The 5,954-nt window shown below is 44.6% G+C and overlaps 1 protein-coding gene across 1 annotated transcript in view; it reads right to left on the bottom strand.

Annotated features, from left to right (window-relative positions):
• Positions 1 to 1,906: 1,906 nt before the first annotated feature.
• The window catches only part of Rps10 (ribosomal protein S10), an 8,789-nt gene continuing 4,741 nt past the window's right edge, over positions 1,907 to 5,954 (bottom strand). Inside the window, exons 4-6 of the mRNA XM_013029618.1 lie at positions 4,519 to 4,596; positions 2,724 to 2,779; positions 1,907 to 1,994 (exon numbers count right to left, since the gene is read on the bottom strand). Coding sequence (XP_012885072.1) covers positions 1,953 to 1,994; positions 2,724 to 2,779; positions 4,519 to 4,596 — 176 coding nt within the window. The 3' untranslated portion in view covers positions 1,907 to 1,952. The remainder of the gene's footprint in view (positions 1,995 to 2,723; positions 2,780 to 4,518; positions 4,597 to 5,954) is intronic.

Below are 5,954 nucleotides of genomic sequence, written 5' to 3'. Positions count from 1 at the left end.
TACCATCAGCTGCCATCTAGTGGCCTAAATTACACTGCTATCAGGACTTGTGGTGGCTCTAGAATACCACCTCTGTAGAATATATTTTCTTTTGGCAGTACTGGAGTTTAAACTCAAAGTCCTGCACTTGCCAGGCAAGTACTCTACCACTTAAGCCCTTTTTGCCTTAAGGTTTACAAACCAGGCCAGCCTGCATCTCGATCTTATGCCTCACCTGTAGTTGGGATCCCAGGTGTACACCACATTCTACTGGTAGAGGGCCTCACAAGCATTTTTGGCATATTGAACAGCTAGGATTACAAGTGTGAGCCACTGTGCCTAGCTTTTTGCTATAGGATTGGCACACAGTACACCACAAATGCTTCTCAAACTTCCAGAACCCAAAAAACACTTGTTTTGTAGGATGAAAGCCCCTACCTTAGTGGGCCAGTCCTGGGTTAATCTTGATGAGCTCCCCACAATAGCACATACCTACACCATATTACCATACTGCTTGAGGCAAGGCAGTTGATATCTTGCTAAGTCTTCATGGGTCTCTTAAGCTCTCACCAGCTATACTAGGGCTCCCTTCATGGTATTGTTTGCAGTATGAAAAGTTCTACTCATTTCCCATCAAACCTCTATAGCACTCATAACAAGCCAGCCCTGGAAACCTGGTCTCACTCAACTACTCTGCTATAGACAAAAGACCTTGAGAAAACCTTTTCCTTTTGAGGGATTAGAAAGTGTTAGAAAGGGGGCTGGGAAGGTAGCTCAGTGGTAGAGCGCTTGCCTTGCATGCATGAGGCCCTGAGTTCAATTCCCCAGCACCACAAAAGCAAAAAGAAAAAGGCCAGAAGTGGCACTATGACTCAAGTGGTAGAGCGCTAGCCTTGAGCTGAAGAGCTGAGGGACAGCGCCCAGGCCCAGAGTTCAGGCCCCATGACCAGACCCCCAAAAAGAAAAATTCCATGTTTCTAGATGTCTGGGCAACTCCTTTCACATTTTTCTTTGCCAGTCATGGTGCCTGAACTGTGGGCCTGGGCACTGTATCTCAGTTCTTCAGCTCAAGCCTAGTGCTCTACCACTTCAGCCACAGCACTTCCAGCTTTTTCTGCTTATGTGGTGCTGAGGAATCGAACCCAGGGCCTCATGCATGCAAGGCAAGCGTTCTACCACTGAGCCACCTTCCCAGCCCCCTTTCACATTTTCATGCCTTTCAGCATTAGGTTTTGAACTCATGGCCCCATATACTCCACTCACTCACCACCAGACTACAATGCCAACTTGCATATATTATCCTCCAGTCTCATACAAACCTGAGCCTTAAAACGTAAATTTGGTATATACACCTCTAGTACTTCTCCTTGCCTGTGGCAAGATTTTCAAAGTATTTGTCTCCTTTCCCTCTGGCATTTTCCAGACATTAGGAAACAAACTTTCATTCCAGATCAATGAAACAATTTCCTCACTATGGGCACTGTCTATGTGACTAGTTTATGGGAGGAGCCAGTATCCCAGCCACTTCCACAGTGTCACTGAACCCAACTCTGCAGGGAGCTGTCAAAGAGAAGAGGGCACAAGACTAAATACAAGTTTTAATAGCAGTGATGTCAATGGACAAGGACAATGCTCCAAACCAACCCAATCTTGCCAATTTACATTCAGACCTTCAAACCATTCTTTTTTTTTTTTTTGGTCCGTTGTGGGGCCTGAATTCTGGGCTTGGTGCTGGCCCTCAGCACTTCAGCTCAAGGCTAGCACTCTACCATGTGAGCCACTTCCAGCTTTTTCTGTTTATGTGGTGCTGAGGAATTGAACCCAAGGCCTCAAGCATGCGAGGCAAGCACTCTACCACTGAGCCACCTTCCCAGCCCCCTTCAAACCATTCTTGTTCAGGCAATGAAATACAAGTAAAAGGGACACATTTTTTTCTGGCTACAAGTTTATTCAACACAAAACAATCTCCATCTTTACTGGGGTGGCTGACCACGTCCACGACCAAAGCCCCCTCTCTGCAAGAGAAAGAACATCGGCGTTAGTTGCACACTCCATTTTTCCTTTCTTGCCAAGTTTCTGGTCTCATTACCCCCAGCAACACCCTAAAAGCAGGCAGCCAAAGTGCTGACACCTAGGCCTGTTTCCTCATTGGCAAAATGGGAATATGGCCACCCACCCAGTGTTCACACATACATATGTGTGGGAATGACTGGGAACTAGCCATGATTGTGTTTCTACTATGCAGACTTCCTTCACACAAGCAGATCTAAGTCATGTGCTATAAGGACTGCCACTGCAGGTGATATAGTGTATATGACCTACACTATCCAATCTCACAATGACCTCAACGTAATTATTACTTTTATTACATCACAGATGAGAAACTGAGGCAGGGGGAGTCCACTTAAGACCATACCTCAAAGATAATCTGATTCCAGACCAACCTTGTTCTGAAGCCTATTCAATCTCTAGTTAAATTTCAGATTTTACTTTATCAATCTGGGAGTTATGATGATCATCAATAATGAAACAGAAAATACAAACTTGCCATATGAAGTGATTCATTTGTAAGGCTCACTTCAGGAATGTATAAATTTATCAAAGTTTGCATACTACATCTCATGTACTGTATGACTATTTGGAATTTGAGGGAAAGGGAAGAACAGAACTTAACACCCTATATTCCACAGGCTGATGCCAGTACCAGCAACAGCTTATGGAAAGCACTCAGGGGGGATACTCACAAACTGGAATTCAGTTGCAGACCCAGCCCCAGCCTCAGCTTTCTTGTCAGCACCAGCTGGAAGAAAAGACAAACACCAATTTAGAGCAAGTTTGTAGAGCAAGGGAGACAAGTCACACAATGCAGCTCTTGATGAGCTATCCCACAATGCACCAAGATCACCGATCACCACCCAGGACTGGGAAACATCTTCTGAGGCGCTTGCTCCCCCCTCCCCTGTGACCACGCGCCCCCCCTTCCACACTAACACTCCAACTCTTCACAGCCCCAGGAAGCATATTCTAACTACACCGTACCCTCATTTTCCTTTTTCTTTTTTTGGGTCCGGTGATGGGGCTTGAACTCTGGGTCTGGGCGCTGTCCCTCAGTCCTCAGCTCAAGGCTAGCGCTCTACCACTTGAGGCACAGTGCCACTTCCAGCTTTTTTTTGTTTATGTGGTGCTGAGGAATTGAACCCAGGGCCTCAGGCATGCAAGGCAAGTGCTTTACCACTGAGCCACCTTCCCAGCCCTATACCCTCATTTTCCATCACTGAGGCATTCATCTCAAACCAGCTCAGTATGGGAAGAACCAAGAGGCAAAGGCAATACAGGCTCACAGAAGCAAAATCAAAGCTGAAATCTCAGCACCTGAACTGAGGATCAAAAACAAGGCCAGCCTGAGCTTACATAGCAAGCAAGACCTTAGCTCAAAAAAGGCCCTGTTCTATTAGCAGACCTAGTTCAAGTGGAGATGTGCACAAAATACCTGTGAGACTTCCAAGATGAAACAACACATTCATATGTATTGTGTTAAGTAACAGTAAAACAACTAACTTGCTAAGTATGGCTACTAGATTGTGCATGTATTTGTAGCTAACATGGGAAATGGAGTGGAGTTGTCCGGCCTGTAACAAACATGGTTTCAATAAATACCATTAAAATTGGAATCTCTTTTCACACAACACCCACAAGTTTGTTCACCACTACCCTTGTGACCACATAAGCTGCAGCATACCCTTCCCTTACTCATTTGTTCATTTCAGTTTAAGCAGAAAATATGACCATGAGGGAGCGAAGTCAAAAAGTACACCTCTTTTGTAACTTCCTTTTACTTCATAATCAACTGCTTTTGCTACAAAGCCAGACTGCCAACTGAGTTGAATCCTATTACTCTGCTCACTACCTTCCCCAGAATTAAGCCCAAGTCCTTACCGTAGCCTACACTTTTATCTCCCACAGCTGCCTAGACAGACGAGCCAGGCCTCCTCCCCAAGGGCCTCTGCCTAGATTGTTCCATCCCTTGGAGCCGCTGGCTTGCTTTCACCCCTTTCAGTTGTTTGTGCAATATTTTTTCCACAAGACTGCTCTTGAAAATTCTCACCTGAAAATTTCAACATACAACACCCATTCTTCCTGTTACTAAATGCTAGTTCAATGAGGCGGCCTTGATCAACAGTGCAGATGGCCTCTAACTCATCACTCTTCCAGAACAAACCTGTGGTTCTCAGTCAAGGCAAGCACATCTACTCAAAACAAGATTTTCCACTATTTTTGCAGTAACAGCTGAGCAAGCCTTGTCCTCCAGCTCTACTGCAGGAGCAAAGATTCACTAAGTTCTCAGTTTTATTCTAGTTACAGGTCTTCAGGGCTCAGAAGATTTCTTCATAATTCCCACACAGAAACACAGGGAATGTGGCTGTTCTGATCTGGAGATTGGAAACTAGGACCTTTTCTGATCACTTTGGCATCTTCAAGGACCGAAGAATACAGAGTTCCTATCCCAAACCCAACCCCAGATCCAGATGCATTACTCACGGGGCACAGCACTCCGTCTGTAGGTGTCTCTGTCAGCTTCACCTCTTGTGAGTCTTGCAGGCCGCTCGCCCTCCAGACCTACATAAAGGAAGTCACACTTGTGAACATAGGGCAACGAGGCAACTTCTCCTGTCAGTCATGGGCACTGCACTCCGGGGGTGGGTGTCATCTCTGAGTTTCTCAAGGCTAACGTTCTACCACTTTGAGCCACAGTGTTATTTCTGGCTTTTTCCAAGTAGTTTATTGGAGATAGAATTTCACACTTTCTTGCCTGGGCTGGCTTTAAACCATGACCCTCCAATCTCAACCTCCTCAATAGCTAGGATTACATATGCATGAGCTATCAGCGTCCAGCCCACTTGAAACTTTCTTATAGCAAACAAAACTTGCTCTCATGGGCAACCACTTACACATGGTGAGCTAATAGGGATAGCAACTCCAGCAAAGAAATTTCTATTTCCCTGGATGGGGGGGGAGGATATGGGAAGGGGAAACAAAGGAGGAGGCAACAATGCTTGATAAGAAATGCACTCATTTACCTTGCCCATGTAATTGTAACCCCTCTGCACGTATTTTCACAATAAAATTTTTTTTTTATTTTCCTACAGAAAACTGTAATCAGTAATTTGGGCTAGTGAATTCAATTAAAATGCCACATACATACATAAAGTGCTTGTGTTGTTTCTCAACATAAAGCATTTTCTACTTACTTGCCAAATATAGATACAGCTTTTTTGGTCGGTTGTGGGGCTCAAACTTGGCCTGGGCACTGTCCCTCAGCCCTTCAGCTCAAGGAGAGAGCTATACCACTTGAGCCACAGCACCACTTCCGGTTTTCTGGTGGTTAATTTGAGATAAAGAGCCTCATGGACTTTCTTGCCCAGGCTGGCTTTGAACTGTGATCCTCAGATCTCAGCCTCCTGAGTAGTTAGGATTACAGGCACGAGCCACTGGTACCTGGCACAGCTTTTTTTTTTAATAGACATTTGAATAGTGGAAACTTAATATGACCCATATTTTCTCTAAGTGAAAATTTTAGTACAAACAGGGAAAAAAAGGCTTAGCTATATAATCCGGAAGCACAAAGAACTCTAGTTCCTGTTGGGCTTCTATATATAACTCACCAGTGGGATATTAAGGTAGTTTACTTATTTATTTAATTAGGAATCTCTTTTCTGCCCCTGATCTTCGGGGCTTAGTCTCCTGAGTAGCCAGGATTACAGATGAGAGCCACCAGCACTGGTAAGGCAGTTATTTAGCATGTCAATATATGTAGTCAATGCATCTTGACCACCCTTTACAATGAGATTTTTTTTTTGTCAGTTGTAAAATTTGAACTCAGGGCCTAAATGCTGTCACTGGGCATTTGAACCACAACTCCACTTCGGTTTTTGAGTTGTTAATTGAAGTTTTTTTTTTTTGGGGGGGGGTCAGTT

Source organism: Dipodomys ordii, unplaced genomic scaffold (assembly GCF_000151885.1).
Source record: "Dipodomys ordii isolate 6190 unplaced genomic scaffold, Dord_2.0 Scaffold120, whole genome shotgun sequence".
In the NCBI taxonomy this organism is placed as follows: Eukaryota; Metazoa; Chordata; class Mammalia; order Rodentia; family Heteromyidae; genus Dipodomys; species Dipodomys ordii.
The sequence above is the reverse complement of the archived record's forward strand: the minus strand, read 5'-3'. Positions and strand labels throughout refer to the sequence as shown.